The sequence below is a fragment of the Cheilinus undulatus genome, linkage group 1, assembly GCF_018320785.1.
Source record: "Cheilinus undulatus linkage group 1, ASM1832078v1, whole genome shotgun sequence".
Taxonomy (NCBI): domain Eukaryota; kingdom Metazoa; phylum Chordata; class Actinopteri; order Labriformes; family Labridae; genus Cheilinus; species Cheilinus undulatus.
In genome coordinates this window covers 59,511,141-59,531,374 of record NC_054865.1, presented here as the reverse complement: position 1 = coordinate 59,531,374, position 20,234 = coordinate 59,511,141, and the positions used below count along the sequence as shown (strand labels likewise).

At 47.5% G+C, this 20,234-nt stretch overlaps 1 protein-coding gene across 1 annotated transcript in view; it reads left to right on the top strand.

Annotated features, from left to right (window-relative positions):
• The first annotated feature begins 1,819 nt into the window (after window positions 1–1,819).
• Window positions 1,820–20,234, top strand: part of vstm2b (V-set and transmembrane domain containing 2B) — a 30,684-nt gene continuing 12,269 nt past the window's right edge. The window contains exons 1-4 of the mRNA XM_041793012.1: window positions 1,820–1,862; window positions 5,176–5,366; window positions 9,614–9,643; window positions 10,189–10,636. Coding sequence (XP_041648946.1) covers window positions 1,847–1,862; window positions 5,176–5,366; window positions 9,614–9,643; window positions 10,189–10,636 — 685 coding nt within the window. The 5' untranslated portion in view covers window positions 1,820–1,846. The remainder of the gene's footprint in view (window positions 1,863–5,175; window positions 5,367–9,613; window positions 9,644–10,188; window positions 10,637–20,234) is intronic.

Below are 20,234 nucleotides of genomic sequence, written 5' to 3'. Positions count from 1 at the left end.
TACTCAACAGTCACAGAGTTACCATGTTGACCACTCAACAGTCACAGAGTTACCCTGATAACTACTCAACAGTCACAGAGTCCCCCTGTTGACCACTCAACAGTCACAGAGTTACCCTGATAACTACTCAACAGTCACAGAGTTACCATTGTGACCACTCAACAGTCACAGAGTTATCCTGATTACTACTCAACAGTCACAGAGTTACCATGTTGACCACTCAACAGTCACAGAGTTACCCTGATAACTACTCAACAGTCACAGAGTTACCATGTTGACCACTCAACAGTCACAGAGTTACCCTGATAACTACTCAACAGTCACAGAGTTACCATTGTGACCACTCAACAGTCACAGAGTTATCCTGATTACTACTCAACAGTCACAGAGTTACCATGGTGACCACTCAACAGTCACAGAGTTACCATGTTGACCACTCAACAGTCACAGAGTTCCCCTGATGACCACTCAACAGTCACAGAGTTACCATTGTGACCACTCAACAGTCACAGAGTTACCATGGTGACCACTCAACAGTCACAGAGTTATCCTGATAACTACTCAACAGTCACAGAGTTACCATGGTGACCACTTAGCAGTCACTGCATTGTCTCTGTCCTTTCATTGCTGTGACATAACTATTTAACTAGTCCATGTTTAAACCTCTGGTAAGCTTTTAAATGATGTTCTATAGCTTCATTTTTTCACAGCCACATTCTTTCTGTTTTGGTGTTTTTCTCATTACCCGAAAATTTCCAGTTTTTTACTCTTTGAATTACAACCCTTCATGACTCTGAATCTGAATTTTTTCAATTGAATTAAAGTCCCTGTTGGCATAATGGCCAGGAGGCCAAATACTGTTGTCCATATAATAATGTTTTTACTGTCAGAAAAGGAAAGACTTCCTTTAAAGTATTACTGTATAAACCTCAGGTTTATACTCAGTGGCTGTTCTGAGTTAATAAATACACCAGACTCTCAATATTTCTTTATTTTCTCTATAAACCAAGAAAGCAGACTCATTAGAGCATTAGAGCATCCTGGAATATGGTCACTATGCCACATTATCACCAAAACATGCAGCACCAGATTCTGATTAACCCTCTCACCTCCCCCTGCAGGGCTCATTTCAACATTTCAGAGCAGAAATTCTCCACACGGCTTTAAGATTAAAAACAACACTGAATTATAGCAATGGCACATGAGGAAGAGGAGAGAGAGAAGATGAGTCTTTATCATTGGAGTGAAAGAGGGAGGGCAGAGAGAGAGAGAGCAGAGAACGATAGGGAGAGAGAGAGGGAGGGAGAGATGGAGAGAGAGAGGGAGGGCAGAGTGAAAGAGCAGAGAATGAGAGAGAGAGAGAGGGAGGAAGATGTGTCTCTCCAGACCACATCAGGCAGACGGGCTGGAGCTCTGCGTCAGAGAGGGCGGCACGGCAGCGGCTGTTTGAGGGGAAACGGGAGGCTGATCTGGCCCAGAGAAGTGGGGATGTGATGGGTGCTGGAGTGGAGCCGGAGATGATGAAGATCTGGTTTCTGGGTCCAAAGTTTGTTTCTACATCCAGACGACGATCAGTGGGAATAAGGCAGACGGATTTAAGCTCTCTGGGTTTTCTTTTCCACTCTCTGATCCACATGTAGGATTCACCATGACCCACATCACCTCAGCATCCTACATGATACCTGACTGAGGACGGATCTTGGTCCTCCCATGATTGGAGCTATCTGAGTCCACATCCAGGTCAACGGACCGTCTCAGGTCCATGTAAGGAGCCCCCACCTCCTGTGACATGGAAACACGGAAACTGTCCAGGCTGCTGTACTGCTTCTTCCTCCACTGGCCCTGTATGCTCTGTGTCCACGGTAAGGATGGGTTCTAGGACTGTGGATGGGCCCCTCATCATAGGACAGGGGACAGAATTACAGAGGGGCCCCTCATCATAGGACAAAGGAATATTATACAGGGGCCCAAGATGATATGTTTGAAAATTAAAGATGAGTTTTCTTCTCTTAACAAAATGAAATGTAAGTTTATGTAGGACATGGTCGTTATTTGTCCAGCCTTTATCAGCTGACATCCAGCTGATCCTAATCATTGCCTCCAACATCCAATTACAGCTGTCTCTCTCAACATAGCCGCATATTTACATATGTCACACTTCTCACTAATCCCTGCTTCATTAACGCTGATGGGCCACACTGCTGCTGGCAAAGCTCCACCTCCTCCACCCCAGCCTCCTCCTTATAGACTAAAGCTCCACCCCAGCCTCCTCCTTATAGACTAAAGCTCCACCCCAGCCTCCTCCTTATAGACTAAAGCTCCACCCCAGCCTCCTCCTTATAGACTAAAGCTCCACCTCCTCCACCCCAGCCTCCTCCTTATAGACTAAAGCTCCACCTCCTCCACCCCAGCCTCCTCCTTATAGACTAAAGCTCCACCTCCTCCACCCCAGCCTCCTCCTTTATAGACTAAAGCTCCACCTCCTCCACCCCAGCCTCCTCCTTATAGACTAAAGCTCCACCTCCTCCACCCCAGCCTCCTCCTTATAGACTCAAGCTTCACCTCCTCCACCCCAGCCTCCTCCTTATAGACTAAAGCTTCACCTCCTTGTTTCACCCTCATATTCAGATTCATCTTTTTTTTTTTTTTTTTTTTTTTTTTGGATGAATTGGCTCTGAACTAGTTTCAGTTTGCATTGTCGTTGATGTGTCGGTCCATATGGAGGTTTTTAGCCATGCTCTTCCTGGAAAGTCAAAGCTGCTGTCTAACTCAGGGAGAATCTTTAGACCAGAGCCTTCTACAGTAAAACTGTAGATCCATTTAACAAGAAAATGAGATTTTTTTGCACAGCTCTTTGTGAGTGACCCAGTACTTAGTACTTTGGTCATTATTTGTTTGTGAAAACATTTTGATTGATGGTGATAAGAGGTTATTGGTTGATTTTGATTATTGGTTGTTTCATTGTTGATTTTGCTTTGCCTTTAACATAGCATGGCAGCTCCTGCGTCTAGTTGGACTTGAATCCTTTGTGGCACTGACTGATGTTGTGTCTTCTCATCTAGATCTTTGCTAGTGTTGTTCTCTTGTCCCTTTGGATAGATCGTCTCCTAATGACAAGAGAGGGGTATGGCTGCAGCCTGGAGACCTCTTGGAAAGAGACCTCCTGGATACAGACCTCTTGCATCCGATTAAATTGCATAATGCCATCTCAGCACCTGCGCGGGCATTCACAACAGCAAGTCTCCTGGGTCAGAGGTGATCTGGGATGATATTTGTGTGTATGTGAATAAACGGGCTGTGGTTAGGGTGATAACTGAAGACTGGCCCCGAGTTTTTAATTCAGAAAAGCGTTTATTTGGGCTATGTATAGTGTTAGCATCTTAGCTAAACTTTAGCACTGCCGTCTCCACAGGTGAAATTTACATGCTGCCGTTGTCCTATATCTCTTTTTGCTAGAGCGTACAGACAGGCAGAAATGTTGAAAGTTATCCCTCCTTCATATTAAGTCCATGTGGCTTCATTTCTGAGGTGCAGACAGTATATCTGTTTATCTTTACACCTCTAGTTTACAGCCAGCCTCCATCCACACACAATCAACAGGACAACACCTGAAAAAGTGACCATAGTGTTCAAAGCTAAAAGGCGTAGCCACAAATAAAAGACAAAACTCGTGATTTATAAAATAAAAGTAAGATAGAAGTAAGATTTTGACCTGGATCGATGAAAATGTGGTAAGTAAACACAAAAGCAAGATAAAATCACAATAAATCCAATAGTTGAAACATGGAAGATAAATCAAGATGGAAATCTTACTGTTTTTTTACAGGCTTGTATTTTGTACCTAAGTCCAGGAGGAAGAAGCTCCAGCTCCTCCAACGCCATCTTTTTCTGTGAAAATTATAAATATGTCCTAATTTAAACTGGAGTACAAATATAAAAATAAATGATAAAACTATCATACAATGCGACCAGACATGACATTTTACTTTGAAAGTTAGACGTATTTAGTGATCAGATGTTATCTTTCATTTTAAAAATAGAAAGTATTTCCTCTTCATTCTATATTAAAAAATGCTTATGAACAATAATAAATAAACATACAGTGCGAGCAGACGTGATCTTCTATTTTGAAAATTAGAGCATGTGCACAGGACATTGCTGTCTCCTCCTGGAGGTCTGTATGGCAGAGGTCTCTATCCAAGAGGTCTCCAGGTTGCAGCCATACACTCTGGAATGACAACACTGAACGACCCGATACGAGCGTGGACAACGCTCGCTCCTCACTAAAGTGACTTTTCCTAGCTATGTGTGCTATTTAGACAGGTTCTAAGAGTTTTGGTCATTTCAACCAAAAATTTCCCTGGCAACGGCCTCTAGGAGTCCTGTTATGTTGCCATGGTACCAAACAGGTTTACTACAGTGTGAATGTTTACTGGAATCATATCAGAAATGACCATTCTGCTGTTTTCATGGAAACTTCTTAAATCTGTTTTATATTTTCTGTATCACCATCAGGCTATGGTTCTGACCACCCTTCCCAGACCTAGATCTGGGTTAGTCCTGTAGTTCTCTGGCTCTGGGATCGCCTGCTATTATGGCTGTAAGTGAAATGGTGAAGGGCCCCATCTTAACCCTTTGCTGGGGCCTCCTGGTTATTAAACGGGCCCCTGATGATGCAGAAGTATTCAGTGCAGATCTCAGTTTATCTTTGCAGGATCAGGATCAGGATCAGGATCACCAAACTTAAAGGGTTACTAAAAACAAGACTCCTTTTTATTGACTTATACATGAATTTATTCGTCATTTATCTCCATCTATTGTTTGATTTTATGTGTTCAGAGTTAAAGTCGGCTAAATTCCTGTGATGTTGTTAAATCAGTGATCCTGTTTGATAATCCTGCTCTCAATAACCCTGTTAGAACTAAAGCTGGATTATGGCTGCTGTGGATGGGAGCATGAGGAGGATGTGCCAGTGGAAAGCGAACAGCTGATCTGTAAAGACAAACTCAGCTGTGCTCCATCAAAGCTTCCTGCTCGCCATTATTCCATCAGATAAAGCGGCGGCGGATTAGAGGTCACGCCGCTCTAATAAAAGCGTTCCAGTCTATAAATCAGGACTAATGGGGCCTATAGGACTGTGATGAAAAATGCTTCCTCTCATTAATCTCTCTACAGCTGCCTTCACTGAAGTCCCTAAAGATGTCAGCGTGGGGGAGGGAGACAACGTGGAGATGCCCTGCGCCTTTAAGGCAGTCAGCGCCACCCCCATGTCTCTGGAGATCCAGTGGTGGTACCTGAAGCAGGACGTCCCTAAAGACCTGAACCAGGAGCTGCAGATCAGTGCTGTGTCCAACAGAGACTACAAGGTGACTACACAAAAACCGAGTCCTTACATGGTATTAACATGTGACCTGAGCATCGCTCGCTCTGATTGGCTGAGGGACGTCTGTGAGATTCTGATGACCTTAAATCTGGTTTAAACCGTTTACTGCAACTGGAATACTTAAAACAGAAGTCCTTACTCACCAAGGATTTACACCACAACCCCACTTCCAAAAAAGTTGGGACACTGTGTAAAATGTGAATAAAAACAGAAGTCAGTGATTGATAATCTCATAAACCAGATTTGATTCTCAATAGAACAGAAACAACAGATCAGATGTTAAACTGAGACATTTTAACTTTTCAGGAAAATATTAGCCCATTTTGAATTTGATTGCAGCAACACATCAGAAAAAAATTGAACTAATAGAAAAGAAAACCTGACCAACAAATATCAGTGGAGACACCAGAGTGGAACTATACCTGCTGGGACTGAATGAGACAGGTATGACAAACGACAAACTCTGACAGCTCAGAGGAGATCCTAGAGAGAAGTCCCGACAGGACCAGGGACAGTCCAAACATGGAGATCATCTGCCCCTGTGTGTGCGAATTACACCTGTAGTAGGAGTGATTGGTTCACCTGTAGCAGGAGTGATTGGTTCACCTGTAGCAGGAGTGATTGGTTCACCTGTAGCAGGAGTGATTGGTTCACCTGTACCAGGTGTGATTGGTTCACCTGTAGCAGGAGTGATTGGTTCATCTATAGCAGGAGTGATTGGTTCACCTGTTGCAGGAGTGATTGGTTCACCTATAGCAGGAGTGATTGGTTCACCTGTAGCAGGAGTGATTGGTTCACCTGTAGCAGGAGTGATTGGTTCACCTGTAGCAGGAGTGATTGGTTCACCTGTAGCAGGAGTGATTGGTTCACCTATAGCAGGAGTGATTGGTTCACCTATAGCAGGAGTGATTGGTTCATCTATAGCAGGAGTGATTGGTTCACCTGTAGCAGGAGTGATTGGTTCACCTATAGCAGGAGTGATTGGTTCACCTGTAGCAGGAGTGATTGGTTCACCTGTAGCAGGAGTAATTGGTTCACCTGTAGCAGGAGTGATTGGTTCACCTGTAGCAGGAGTGATTGGTTCATCTATAGCAGGAGTGATTGGTTCACCTGTAGCAGGAGTGATTGGTTCACCTGTAGCAGGAGTGATTGGTTCACCTATAGCAGGAGTGATTGGTTCACCTGTAGCAGGAGTGATTGGTTCACCTATAGCAGGAGTGATTGGTTCACCTGTAGCAGGAGTGATTGGTTCACCTGTAGCAGGAGTGATTGGTTCACCTGTAGCAGGACTGATTGGTTCACCTGTAGCAGGAGTGATTGGTTCACCTGTAGCAGGAGTGATTGGTTCACCTGTAGCAGGAGTGATTGGTTCACCTGTAGCAGGAGTGATTGGTTCACCTGTAGCAGGAGTGATTGGTTCACCTATAGCAGGAGTGATTGGTTCACCTGTAGCAGGAGTAATTGGTTCACCTGTAACAGGAGTGATTGGTTCACCTATAGCAGGAGTGATTGGTTCACCTGTAGCAGGAGTGATTGGTTCACCTGTAGCAGGAGTGATTGGTTCACCTGTAGCAGGAGTGATTGGTTCACCTGTAGCAGGAGTAATTGGTTCACCTGTAGCAGGAGTGATTGGTTCACCTGTAGCAGGAGTGATTGGTTCACCTGTAGCAGGAGTGATTGGTTCACCTGTAGCAGGAGTGATTGGTTCACCTGTAGCAGGAGTGATTGGTTCACCTATAGCAGGAGTGATTGGTTCACCTGTAGCAGGAGTGATTGGTTCACCTGTAACAGGAGTGATTGGTTCACCTGTAGCAGGAGTGATTGGTTCACCTGTAGCAGGAGTGATTGGTTCACCTGTAGCAGGAGTGATTGGTTCACCTGTAGCAGGAGTGATTGGTTCACCTATAGCAGGAGTGATTGGTTCACCTGTAGCAGGAGTGATTGGTTCACCTGTAGCAGGAGTGATTGGTTCACCTATAGCAGGAGTGATTGGTTCACCTGTAGCAGGAGTGATTGGTTCACCTATAGCAGGAGTGATTGGTTCACCTGTAGCAGGAGTGATTGGTTCACCTGTAGCAGGAGTGATTGGTTCACCTATAGCAGGAGTGATTGGTTCACCTGTAGCAGGAGTGATTGGTTCACCTATAGCAGGAGTGATTGGTTCACCTGTAGCAGGAGTGATTGGTTCACCTGTAGCAGGAGTGATTGGATCACATGTAGCAGGAGTGATTGGATCACATGTAGCAGGAGTGATTGGTTCATCTATAGCAGGAGTGATTGGTTCACCTGTAGCAGGAGTGATTGGTTCACCTGTAGCAGGAGTGATTGGTTCACCTATAGCAGGAGTGATTGGTTCACCTGTAGCAGGAGTGATTGGTTCACCTATAGCAGGAGTGATTGGTTCACCTGTAGCAGGAGTGATTGGTTCACCTGTAGCAGGAGTGATTGGTTCACCTGTAGCAGGAGTGATTGGTTCACCTGTAGCAGGAGTGATTGGTTCACCTGTAGCAGGAGTAATTGGTTCACCTGTAGCAGGAGTGATTGGTTCACCTGTAGCAGGAGTGATTGGTTCACCTGTAGCAGGAGTGATTGGTTCACCTGTAGCAGGAGTGATTGGTTCACCTATAGCAGGAGTGATTGGTTCACCTGTAGCAGGAGTGATTGGTTCACCTGTAGCAGGAGTGATTGGTTCACCTGTAGCAGGAGTGATTGGTTCACCTGTAGCAGGAGTGATTGGTTCACCTGTAGCAGGAGTGATTGGTTCACCTGTAGCAGGAGTGATTGGTTCACCTGTAGCAGGAGTGATTGGTTCACCTATAGCAGGAGTGATTGGTTCACCTGTAGCAGGAGTGATTGGTTCACCTGTAGCAGGAGTGATTGGTTCACCTGTAGCAGGAGTGATTGGTTCACCTGTAGCAGGAGTGATTGGTTCACCTGTAGCAGGAGTGATTGGTTCACCTGTAGCAGGAGTGATTGGTTCACCTGTAACAGGAGTGATTGGTTCACCTGTAGCAGGAGTGATTGGTTCACCTGTAGCAGGAGTGATTGGTTCACCTGTAACAGGAGTGATTGGTTCACCTGTAGCAGGAGTGATTGGTTCACCTGTAACAGGAGTGATTGGTTCACCTGTAGCAGGAGTGATTGGTTCACCTGTAGCAGGAGTGATTGGTTCACCTGTAACAGGAGTGATTGGTTCACCTGTAGCAGGAGTGATTGGTTCACCTATAACAGGAGTGATTGGTTCACCTATAGCAGGAGTGATTGGTTCACCTGTAGCAGGAGTAATTGGTTCACCTGTAACAGGAGTGATTGGTTCACCTGTAGCAGGAGTGATTGGTTCACCTGTAGCAGGAGTGATTGGTTCACCTATAGCAGGAGTGATTGGTTCACCTGTAGCAGGAGTGATTGGTTCACCTATAGCAGGAGTGATTGGTTCACCTGTAGCAGGAGTGATTGGATCACATGTAGCAGGAGTGATTGGTTCACATGTAGCAGGAGTGATTGGATCACATGTAGCAGGAGTGATTGGTTCACCTGTAGCAGGAGTGATTGGTTCACCTGTAGCAGGAGTGATTGGTTCACCTGTAGCAGGAGTGATTGGTTCACCTATAGCAGGAGTGATTGGTTCACCTGTAGCAGGTGTGATTGGTTCACCTATAGCAGGTGTGATGTTTCAGGTTAAAGTCTTTACAGTGTAAGAGTTGAGCAGGCGGCATCTCCTGATGATTTGTGGATAGAATGAACATCTCCTATTGGTCAGGACCAGTCTGACTGAAGAAGTCCCTCTGATCCAGGGCTAGGGTTTAAGACAAGTCCCCATCAGTAGAAAAGCTCATGGTGAAGGTTCCTCTCACTGATACCAGAAGACCAGGACCAGTCTGACTGAACAAGTCTCTATGATCCAGGGCTATGGTGTATGAGGAGTCCTCATCAGGAGAGATGGTTATGGTATCGGCACCATTTCCTCCATCAGACACTGTGAGACTGAACTAGCAGCAATCAGACCAGTGTGTATCCTGGTAAAGTGGTGGTGGCGGTCACAGCTTTGGCATTAAACTAATACCACAGAAAGGAGGGCGCACGCTCAAAGAGAGTGAGGATGAATGGCGTCTTTGCAGCTCTGCTTGAGGCGTTCTCTCTCTTTCATGATGAAAATGAAAATGTCCCGTTAATGTTGACGTCCAGACGATAATCGCTGATGTTTGGCTCACATCCTTTTTTTCTTCATAGGTCAGTCCGAGGGCGGCCAATAAAATCAGTGTAAGTGTCCACGCTCACACCAGCTCACACTGATGATGTTTACTTCCTGTCATGTGATGAGGTCAATCTGACTGAGCGGTAGCAAGTCTGCAGACTGAAGCTTGAGCTATAATTTTACAGCAAGTCAGCACTTTAGGAAACACTGTAGGAAACCAGGAAAGAAGCTGGCTCTGAAGCAGGAGCCAGCTGCTGTCGATCACAGGAACCTCCTCAGACTCTGCATGAGAACATCACACTTCCCCATCCCCTACTGAGAAATGCATTCCTTTAGAATGTTTGAATGACTATTCAGGATTTAACTGGAAGTTTTAGTCATTTGCTTTTGAATTTTTTTTTAATTTTCCTGAAACTTTTGGGGAATGTTTTTATACCTTGTAGTATCTGATTTGAAGTTTTGGAGGGATTTGCATTTCAGTTTCTAGGTCTTTTCATGGAAAATATGGGGATTTATTTGAAAAATGTGGGATTTTGATTGAAAATTTTGGAGACAGGAATGTATTAGCCTGAGATTGTATTCATGCCGTCTTTCCTGCTCCTGTCCACAGACTGTTCGTGTTCAGGGAAACGCCATCTCTCACCGTCTCAGCCTGTCCAAGGTGAAGAAGGAGGACGAGGGCGTGTACGAGTGCCGGGTGTCCGACCTGTGGGCTGACGACACTCAGGAATTTACGGTCCACGCCTCGCTGCATGTGACAGCGGGCGACGGCATGGTGGCGGAGGAAGCCGTGTCGCACATCCAGAACCGCTGGTCTCTGAGGAATACGAACGCAGCGCAGGGAGGGGACAGGGGGCCGGGGAGGGCCACGTCTGAGCCGGGACAGGGGCTGGCTGGAGGGCAGAGGTTCCTGGGGCCAGGGAGGCATCGGGTGATCCAACAGGCTCAACCTGGACTCATTCCCGCCATCTCCACCACCACCGCCGCCACCGTGGTTAAGTCTTCAGCATCAGCGCTGCCCAGGATCACAGCCGTCCTCTGGCTGCAGCACAGTACTGGTGAGTGGGGGGGGGGGGTAACCTGAGGTAGATTGATGCTTCCTTGTAACCCTCCACTGAGAGAACGCTGGACCAGTCGGGACCAGTTTGGATCAGCCTGGACCTATTTGGACCAGTCTGAAACAGTCTGGATAAGCCTAGACCAGTCTTGACTGGTCTGGATCAGTCTGGATCATGAACCTGTCCTGGCTCAGACAGGTTCATCCTGACTCCGGGACCACTATGGTGGACCAAGTGTTTTTAAGGAGGCCCTACAAGGGTCAAAATAAAAGGTGTTCTCTAGAGGGGGCTGTCAGTGGATGGACCTGGTAAAGGGCCCTTTAGGGGGTCACATGACATCCTCATGTGTTTCTCCTCACCAGAACTAAGGCACCGGACTCTGGAACCAGGTCCCAGAACATGTCATTCTTAAAGAGGCAGGCTGAACACAGAAACAGTCCCTGGTTTTAGCTGAAGTACACATGGACCCAGCATCCATGGAGGAGACGGTGGATCCCGGACTGATCCAGCTCCTCCACCAGCGTGTGGGTGTGAGACTGCGAGGGGTGACTGTGGAGGTATAACTTCAGAGGTCAGAGGACTAAGGAGCCAAACCGGTCCATCCTCTAAATCTGAGAGATCTGGACCCTGTCTGTATTTTTACAGCTCCTTGACCTAAACTGGCCCTGATGAAGAACTCAGACCAGTCTCTAACCTCCTGGTATCAGGGGAGCACCTCACTCCTCCATGATGTGTCTTTCCTCTTTATGACAGCGTGGCGCCTCAGCCAGCGGCCCTGCAGATGGTCAGGGTGTTGTAGCCCCTCCCCCCTCATCTACCTGCCCTGCCGCAGCGCCATGAAGCGTTGTGAATAATTAAAACTCTGCCAAGTTTAGAGACGGTGCTGAGCCTGAGGAGATCCTGACAGCTGCTGTCTGTACGCCTCACACAGTCACACACACGTGTTGATCTGAGGCGCTCTGTGTCATCGCTAATGACGGCGGTAATCCGCCTTCCTGCTGCAGTCAGCTGAGCTCTGGAGCAGCTGTGCATGACACGACCTGAGCCAATGAACCAGACCGGAGAGAATCAACTAATCAATCGATCAATCAATCAATCAACCTGAACTAATGAACAGGCCTGGACAGGCTCACAGGTAGGGGGCGCTGTGAGCCTGGTCAGCTCCAGGCTCTGGCTGCTGTAATCTCTAGATGCTCTCACACCAGTCTGAGGTTACTGGACTCTACTGGACCAACACTGACGCCATCATCACCTTCTCATTACTCTAACATTTAAAAAAAACATTTCAGTTAAAATGACACTTTAGGACAGGAGTGTCCAAACCATGGCCTGGGGGCCAAATGTGGCCCTTGGCCTATTTTAACTGGCCTTCACCAGATTCAAAAACATGAACTAAAATTGTCCCACATTAGGACTGGAAGCTCGACTGGAGAGTATTCTGCTTTCTCATTGGCAGACTCCACAGTTTGGTGTGGCCTTGGGGGCTCATCCGGGAAGTCAACACGACGCTGTCATTAGAAAAACACAGAACAATCAGAGTGTGTGAAGACAGCATGAATGAGAGTGTATTTCAGCTTCAGCACCAGGAAGTGAGCTGGTTTCACACTTTCTCCTGTTAGTGAATCTGATTGTTCAAAGTCCGAACCTGATCTTGATCCCTTCCTGTAAGTGGACATGGTTGTTCAAGGTCAGGAGCTGGTCTTAGACTCCCTCCTGTTAGTGGACCTGGTTTCAGTCCTGTAGCTGTTGTCAGTTATGTAACTCCCATCTGTGGTTGTTAAGGACTAATGGTCGGGAGAAAAGCCCGCAGTCAGATAGTGAAGCTCCTGTAAATCCTGTACTTCCTATACATCCTGTAGTTTCTGTAGATCATGTAGTTCCTGTAGTTTCTGTAGTTCCTATAGATCCTGTAGTTCCTGTAGATTCTGTAGTTCCTGTAGCTCCCGTAGCTCCTGTAGATACTGTAGTTCCTGTAATTTCTGTAGTTCCTGTAGATCCTGTAGTTCCTGTAGATCCTGTAGTCCCTGTAGTTCCTATACATCCTGTAGTTTCTGTAGATCATGTAGTTCCTGTAGTTTCTGTAGTTCCTATAGATCCTGTAGTTCCTGTAGATTCTGTAGTTCCTGTAGCTCCCGTAGCTCCTGTAGATACTGTAGTTCCTGTAATTTCTGTAGTTCCTGTAGATCCTGTAGTTCCTGTAGATCCTGTAGTCCCTGTAGTTCCTATACATCCTGTAGTTTCTGTAGATCATGTAGTTCCTGTAGTTTCTGTAGTTCCTATAGATCCTGTAGTTCCTGTAGATCCTGTAGGTACTGTAGTCCCTGTAGTTCCTGTAGATCCTGTAGTCCCTGTAGTCCCTGTAGATCCTGTAGTCCCTGTAGTTCCTGTAGATCCTGTAGTCCCTGTAGTTCCTGTAGATCCTGTAGTCCCTGTAGATCGTGTAGTCCCTGTAGTTCCTGTAGATCCTGTAGTTCCTGTAGATCCTGTAGTTCCTGTAGATCCTGTAGGTACTGTAGTCCCTGTAGATCCTGTAGTCCCTGTAGTCCCTGTAGATCCTGTATTCCCTGTAGTTCCTGTAGATCCTGTAGTTCCTGTAGATCCTGTAGTCCCTGTAGTTCCTGTAGATCCTGTAGTTCTTGTAGATCCTGTAGTTCCTGTAGACCCTGTAGTCCCTGTAGTTCCTGTAGATCCTGTAGTTCCTGTAGATCCTGTAGTTCCTGTAGATTCTCTAGGTACTGTAGTCCCTGTAGTCCCTGTAGATCCTGTAGTCCCTGTAGTCCCTGTAGATCCTGTAGTTCCTGTAGATCCTGTAGTTCCTGTAGATCCTGTAGTTCCTGTAGATTCTGTAGGTACTGTAGTCCCTGTAGTCCCTGTAGATCCTGTAGTCCCTGTAGTCCCTGTAGATCCTGTACTTCCTGTAGACCCTGTAGTCCCTGTAGTCCCTGTAGTTCCTGTAGTTCCTGTAGGTACTGTAGTCCCTGTAGATCCTGTAGTCCCTGTAGTCCCTGTAGATCCTGTAGTCCCTGTAGTCCCTGTAGATCCTGTAGTTCCTGTAGATCCTGTAGTTCCTGTAGATTCTGTAGTCACTGTAGTCCCTGTAGTCCCTGTAGATCCTGTAGTTCCTGTAGATCCTGTAGTTCCTGTAGATCCTGTGGTTCCTGTAGTCCCTGTAGACCCTGTAGTCCCTGTAGGTACTGTAGTCCCTGTAGATCCTGTAGGTACTGTAGTCCCTGTAGTCCCTGTAGTCCCTGTAGTTCCTGTAGTCCCTGTAGTCCCTGTAGATCCTGTAGTTCTTGTAGATCCTGTAGTTCCTGTAGATCCTGTGGTTCCTGAAGTCCCTGTAGACCCTGTAGATCCTGTATTCCCTGTAGTTCCTGTAGATCCTGTAGTTCCTGTAGATCCTGTAGTCCCTGTAGTTCCTGTAGATCCTGTAGTTCTTGTAGATCCTGTAGTTCCTGTAGACCCTGTAGTCCCTGTAGTTCCTGTAGATCCTGTAGTTCCTGTAGATCCTGTAGTTCCTGTAGATTCTCTAGGTACTGTAGTCCCTGTAGTCCCTGTAGATCCTGTAGTCCCTGTAGTCCCTGTAGATCCTGTAGTTCCTGTAGATCCTGTAGTTCCTGTAGATCCTGTAGTTCCTGTAGATTCTGTAGGTACTGTAGTCCCTGTAGTCCCTGTAGATCCTGTAGTCCCTGTAGTCCCTGTAGATCCTGTACTTCCTGTAGACCCTGTAGTCCCTGTAGTCCCTGTAGTTCCTGTAGTTCCTGTAGGTACTGTAGTCCCTGTAGATCCTGTAGTCCCTGTAGTCCCTGTAGATCCTGTAGTCCCTGTAGTCCCTGTAGATCCTGTAGTTCCTGTAGATCCTGTAGTTCCTGTAGATTCTGTAGTCACTGTAGTCCCTGTAGTCCCTGTAGATCCTGTAGTTCCTGTAGATCCTGTAGTTCCTGTAGATCCTGTGGTTCCTGTAGTCCCTGTAGACCCTGTAGTCCCTGTAGGTACTGTAGTCCCTGTAGATCCTGTAGGTACTGTAGTCCCTGTAGTCCCTGTAGTCCCTGTAGTTCCTGTAGTCCCTGTAGTTCCTGTAGATCCTGTAGTTCTTGTAGATCCTGTAGTTCCTGTAGATCCTGTAGGTACTGTAGTCCCTGTAGTCCCTGTAGTTCCTGTAGTCCCCGTAGTTCCTGTAGATCCTGTGGTTCTTGTAGATCCTGTAGTTCCTGTAGATCCTGTGGTTCCTGTAGTCCCTGTAGACCCTGTAGTCCCTGTAGTTCCTGTAGATCCTGTGGTTCCTGTAGTCCCTGTAGACCCTGTAGTCCCTGTAGTTCCTGTAGACCCTGTAGTCCCTGTAGTTCCTGTAGATCCTGTAGTTTCTGTAGATCCTGTAGTCCCTGTAGTCCCTGTAGATCCTGTAGTCCCTGTAGTCCCTGTAGACCCTGTAGTCCCTGTAGTCCCTGTAGACCCTGAAGTCCCTGTAGTTTCTGTAGATCCTGTAGTCCCTGTAGACCCTGTAGACCCTGTAGTCCCTGTAGTCCCTGTAGATCCTGTAGTTCCTGTAGATCCTGTAGTTCCTGTAGATCCTGTGGTTCCTGTAGTCCCTGTAGACCCTGTAGTCCCTGTAGGTACTGTAGTCCCTGTAGTTCCTGTAGGTACTGTAGTCCCTGTAGTCCCTGTAGATCCTGTAGTCCCTGTAGTTCCTGAAGATCCTGTAGTTCCTGTAGTTCCTGTGGTTCCTGTAGTCCCTGTAGTTCCTGTAGATCCTGTAGGTACTGTAGTCCCTGTAGTCCCTGTAGATCCTGTAGTCCCTGTAGTCCCTGTAGATCCTGTAGTCCCTGTAGACCCTGTAGTCCCTGTAGATCCTGTAGTTCCTGTAGATCCTGTAGTCCCTGTAGTCCCTGTGGTTCCAGTAGTCCCTGTAGACCCTGTAGTCCCTGTAGTTCCTGTAGATCCTGTAGGTACTGTAGTCCCTGTAGTCCCTGTAGATCCTGTAGTCCCTGTAGTCCCTGTAGATCCTGTAGTCCCTGTAGACCCTGTAGTCCCTGTAGTTCCTGTAGATCCTGTAGGTACTGTAGTCCCTGTAGTCCCTGTAGTCCCTGTAGTTCCTGTAGACCCTGTAGTCCCTGTAGTTCCTGTAGTTCCTGTAGATCCTGTAGTCCCTGTAGTCCCTGTGGTTCCTGTAGTCCCTGTAGACCCTGTAGTCCCTGTAGTTCCTGTAGACCCTGTAGTCCCTGTAGATCCTGTGGTTCCTGTAGTCCCTGTAGACCCTGTAGTCCCTGTAGTTCCTGTAGACCCTGTAGTCCCTGTAGTCCCTGTAGATCCTGTAGTCCCTGTAGATCCTGTGGTTCCTGTAGTCCCTGTAGACCCTGTAGTCCCTGTAGTTCCTGTAGATCCTGTAGGTACTGTAGTCCCTGTAGTCCCTGTAGATCCTGTAGTCCCTGTAGTCCCTGTAGATCCTGTAGGTACTGTAGTCCCTGTAGACCCTGTAGTCCCTGTAGTTCCTGTAGATCCTGTAGGTACTGTAGTCCCTGTAGTCCCTGTAGTTCCTGTAGTCCCTGTAGTTCCTGTAGATCCTGTAGGTACTGTAGTCCCTACAGTCCCTGTAGTCCCTGTAGACCCTGTAGTCCCTGTAGTTCCTGTAGATCCTGTAGGTACTGTAGTCCCTGTAGTCCCTGTAGTCCCTGTAGTTCCTGTAGTCCCTGTAGTTCCTTTAGATCCTGTAGTTCTTGTAGATCCTGTAGTTCCTGTAGATCCTGTGGTTCCTGTAGTCCCTGTAGACCCTGTAGTCCCTGTAGTTCCTGTAGATCCTGTAGGTACTGTAGTCCCTGTAGTCCCTGTAGATCCTGTAGTCCCTGTAGTCCCTGTAGATCCTGTAGTCCCTGTAGATCCTGTGGTTCCTGTAGTCCCTGTAGACCCTGTAGTCCCTGTAGTTCCTGTAGATCCTGTAGTTCCTGTAGATCCTGTAGTCCCTGTAGTTCCTGTAGATCCTGTAGTTCTTGTAGATCCTGTAGTTCCTGTAGACCCTGTAGTCCCTGTAGTTCCTGTAGATCCTGTAGTTCCTGTAGATCCTGTAGTTCCTGTAGATTCTCTAGGTACTGTAGTCCCTGTAGTCCCTGTAGATCCTGTAGTCCCTGTAGTCCCTGTAGATCCTGTAGTTCCTGTAGATCCTGTAGTTCCTGTAGATCCTGTAGTTCCTGTAGATTCTGTAGGTACTGTAGTCCCTGTAGTCCCTGTAGATCCTGTAGTCCCTGTAGTCCCTGTAGATCCTGTACTTCCTGTAGACCCTGTAGTCCCTGTAGTCCCTGTAGTTCCTGTAGTTCCTGTAGGTACTGTAGTCCCTGTAGATCCTGTAGTCCCTGTAGTCCCTGTAGATCCTGTAGTCCCTGTAGTCCCTGTAGATCCTGTAGTTCCTGTAGATCCTGTAGTTCCTGTAGATTCTGTAGTCACTGTAGTCCCTGTAGTCCCTGTAGATCCTGTAGTTCCTGTAGATCCTGTAGTTCCTGTAGATCCTGTGGTTCCTGTAGTCCCTGTAGACCCTGTAGTCCCTGTAGGTACTGTAGTCCCTGTAGATCCTGTAGGTACTGTAGTCCCTGTAGTCCCTGTAGTCCCTGTAGTTCCTGTAGTCCCTGTAGTTCCTGTAGATCCTGTAGTTCTTGTAGATCCTGTAGTTCCTGTAGATCCTGTAGGTACTGTAGTCCCTGTAGTCCCTGTAGTTCCTGTAGTCCCCGTAGTTCCTGTAGATCCTGTGGTTCTTGTAGATCCTGTAGTTCCTGTAGATCCTGTGGTTCCTGTAGTCCCTGTAGACCCTGTAGTCCCTGTAGTTCCTGTAGATCCTGTGGTTCCTGTAGTCCCTGTAGACCCTGTAGTCCCTGTAGTTCCTGTAGACCCTGTAGTCCCTGTAGTTCCTGTAGATCCTGTAGTTTCTGTAGATCCTGTAGTCCCTGTAGTCCCTGTAGATCCTGTAGTCCCTGTAGTCCCTGTAGACCCTGTAGTCCCTGTAGTCCCTGTAGACCCTGAAGTCCCTGTAGTTTCTGTAGATCCTGTAGTCCCTGTAGACCCTGTAGACCCTGTAGTCCCTGTAGTCCCTGTAGATCCTGTAGTTCCTGTAGATCCTGTAGTTCCTGTAGATCCTGTGGTTCCTGTAGTCCCTGTAGACCCTGTAGTCCCTGTAGGTACTGTAGTCCCTGTAGTTCCTGTAGGTACTGTAGTCCCTGTAGTCCCTGTAGATCCTGTAGTCCCTGTAGTTCCTGAAGATCCTGTAGTTCCTGTAGTTCCTGTGGTTCCTGTAGTCCCTGTAGATCCTGTAGTCCCTGTAGTTCCTGTAGATCCTGTAGGTACTGTAGTCCCTGTAGTCCCTGTAGATCCTGTAGTCCCTGTAGTCCCTGTAGATCCTGTAGTCCCTGTAGACCCTGTAGTCCCTGTAGATCCTGTAGTTCCTGTAGATCCTGTAGTCCCTGTAGTCCCTGTGGTTCCAGTAGTCCCTGTAGACCCTGTAGTCCCTGTAGTTCCTGTAGATCCTGTAGGTACTGTAGTCCCTGTAGTCCCTGTAGATCCTGTAGTCCCTGTAGTCCCTGTAGATCCTGTAGTCCCTGTAGACCCTGTAGTCCCTGTAGTTCCTGTAGATCCTGTAGGTACTGTAGTCCCTGTAGTCCCTGTAGTCCCTGTAGTTCCTGTAGACCCTGTAGTCCCTGTAGTTCCTGTAGTTCCTGTAGATCCTGTAGTCCCTGTAGTCCCTGTGGTTCCTGTAGTCCCTGTAGACCCTGTAGTCCCTGTAGTTCCTGTAGACCCTGTAGTCCCTGTAGATCCTGTGGTTCCTGTAGTCCCTGTAGACCCTGTAGTCCCTGTAGTTCCTGTAGACCCTGTAGTCCCTGTAGTCCCTGTAGATCCTGTAGTCCCTGTAGATCCTGTGGTTCCTGTAGTCCCTGTAGACCCTGTAGTCCCTGTAGTTCCTGTAGATCCTGTAGGTACTGTAGTCCCTGTAGTCCCTGTAGATCCTGTAGTCCCTGTAGTCCCTGTAGATCCTGTAGGTACTGTAGTCCCTGTAGACCCTGTAGTCCCTGTAGTTCCTGTAGATCCTGTAGGTACTGTAGTCCCTGTAGTCCCTGTAGTTCCTGTAGTCCCTGTAGTTCCTGTAGATCCTGTAGGTACTGTAGTCCCTACAGTCCCTGTAGTCCCTGTAGACCCTGTAGTCCCTGTAGTTCCTGTAGATCCTGTAGGTACTGTAGTCCCTGTAGTCCCTGTAGTCCCTGTAGTTCCTGTAGTCCCTGTAGTTCCTTTAGATCCTGTAGTTCTTGTAGATCCTGTAGTTCCTGTAGATCCTGTGGTTCCTGTAGTCCCTGTAGACCCTGTAGTCCCTGTAGTTCCTGTAGATCCTGTAGGTACTGTAGTCCCTGTAGTCCCTGTAGATCCTGTAGTCCCTGTAGTCCCTGTAGATCCTGTAGTCCCTGTAGATCCTGTGGTTCCTGTAGTCCCTGTAGACCCTGTAGTCCCTGTAGTTCCTGTAGACCCTGTAGTCCCTGTAGTCCCTGTAGATCCTGTAGACCCTGTAGTCCCTGTAGTTCCTGTAGATCCTGTAGTCCCTGTAGACCCTGTAGACCCTGTAGTCCCTGTAGTCCCTGTAGATCCTGTAGTTCCTGTAGATCCTGTAGTTCCTGTAGATCCTGTGGTTCCTGTAGTCCCTGTAGACCCTGTAGTCCCTGTAGGTACTGTAGTCCCTGTAGTTCCTGTAGGTACTGTAGTCCCTGTAGTCCCTGTAGATCCTGTAGTCCCTGTAGTTCCTGAAGATCCTGTAGTTCCTGTAGTTCCTGTGGTTCCTGTAGTCCCTGTAGATCCTGTAGTCCCTGTAGTTCCTGTAGATCCTGTAGGTACTGTAGTCCCTGTAGTCCCTGTAGATCCTGTAGTCCCTGTAGTCCCTGTAGATCCTGTAGTCCCTGTAGACCCTGTAGTCCCTGTAGATCCTGTAGTTCCTGTAGATCCTGTAGTCCCTGTAGTCCCTGTGGTTCCAGTAGTCCCTGTAGACCCTGTAGTCCCTGTAGTTCCTGTAGATCCTGTAGGTACTGTAGTCCCTGTAGTCCCTGTAGATCCTGTAGTCCCTGTAGTCCCTGTAGATCCTGTAGTCCCTGTAGACCCTGTAGTCCCTGTAGTTCCTGTAGATCCTGTAGGTACTGTAGTCCCTGTAGTCCCTGTAGTCCCTGTAGTTCCTGTAGACCCTGTAGTCCCTGTAGTTCCTGTAGTTCCTGTAGATCCTGTAGTCCCTGTAGTCCCTGTGGTTCCTGTAGTCCCTGTAGACCCTGTAGTCCATGTAGTTCCTGTAGACCCTGTAGTCCCTGTAGATCCTGTGGTTCCTGTAGTCCCTGTAGACCCTGTAGTCCCTGTAGTTCCTGTAGACCCTGTAGTCCCTGTAGTCCCTGTAGATCCTGTAGTCCCTGTAGATCCTGTGGTTCCTGTAGTCCCTGTAGACCCTGTAGTCCCTGTAGTTCCTGTAGATCCTGTAGGTACTGTAGTCCCTGTAGTCCCTGTAGATCCTGTAGTCCCTGTAGTCCCTGTAGATCCTGTAGGTACTGTAGTCCCTGTAGACCCTGTAGTCCCTGTAGTTCCTGTAGATCCTGTA